The 1,039-nt window shown below is 42.1% G+C and overlaps 1 protein-coding gene across 1 annotated transcript; it reads left to right on the forward strand.

Annotated features, from left to right (window-relative positions):
- LOC112146953 (complement C1q-like protein 3) lies at positions 1–915 on the forward strand. Its single transcript, XM_024273051.2, has 3 exons — positions 1–235; positions 315–449; positions 532–915. Exons 1-3 carry the CDS (start codon positions 10–12, stop codon positions 816–818), a joined length of 648 nt encoding a protein of 215 aa, XP_024128819.1. The 5' UTR covers positions 1–9; the 3' UTR covers positions 819–915.
- The last annotated feature ends 124 nt before the right edge of the window (positions 916–1,039 follow it).

The following is a 1,039-nucleotide window of genomic DNA, read 5'->3' on the forward strand; positions in this document are numbered from 1 at the left end:
AGAGCAGAAATGGAGAAGATTGCTGTCCTGGTTCTGGTGTTGGGCTGCTGCTTCTGTGTTGCTGACAACAGTGGATTTGCAAGCTCTGGCGACGTGTATTCCCTCACAACTATTGCTTTAAATGTCGGCGCTCTGGGGGAGAAAGTTGCAAACATGGCAGACAAGATAACGTTTTTGGAGACCAAGCTCCAAAATGCTGACAGAGAAATACTAAAGCTGCGGAGCCTCGTCGGAGGTAATGTTATACTGTATGTGCTAAAAAGCTACTGAACTTGTATTCCAGTGAAAAATCTTACATTATTTATTCGTTCCAGGTACTCCACAAGTGGCTTTCTCAGCAGCTCTCAGAGATTCTGGCGCTGGGGATATTGGACCTTTTACCACTGCTACTCCACTGAAGTATAAAAAGATTTTCTCCAACTATGGTGACTGCTACAATCCTTTCACAGGTATGCACCAAATAGACTAAAGTGAACGATTTACATTGATGTAAACTCAACCAGAGTGATCTATTGTCCTTATTGTCAACAGGCATCTTCACTGCTACGGTCAGCGGGGTGTACTTCTTCCGATTCTCCATGTTTAATAACCTCAGTCCCACTCCCAACTCTGTTGTGAGTCTTAAAAAGAACGATGAGCGGTTGACATCTGTCTGGGACACCAAAGGAACAGACAGCAACGACATGGGAAGCAACGCTGTAGTCATCCCACTGAAGGCGGGGGACACTGTCTATGTGGAACTGCAAGAAAACAGACTCGTCTATGATGATCTGATGTACTACAACACCTTCAGTGGATTTCTGCTCTTCACTATGTAATTTAAATGTTACACTTTGCATTCTGCATTACTTTTTCTGAAATGTTAGAATGACTAACCTTTATTAACTCAATGGTGTCGGTTTGTAAAAGGATGTTGTAAAAATTAGCATTTAAATGCATGGTTGTCGATTAAGAGCCATTTATGATTTTCAAGGATCGCTTGTTGTGAGTCTTGAGCAAATTGTATTTTCTAACTAAACTGCAAATGTTGCTGCCACCT

This window comes from Oryzias melastigma, linkage group LG8 (assembly GCF_002922805.2).
Source record: "Oryzias melastigma strain HK-1 linkage group LG8, ASM292280v2, whole genome shotgun sequence".
Classification (NCBI taxonomy): domain Eukaryota; kingdom Metazoa; phylum Chordata; class Actinopteri; order Beloniformes; family Adrianichthyidae; genus Oryzias; species Oryzias melastigma.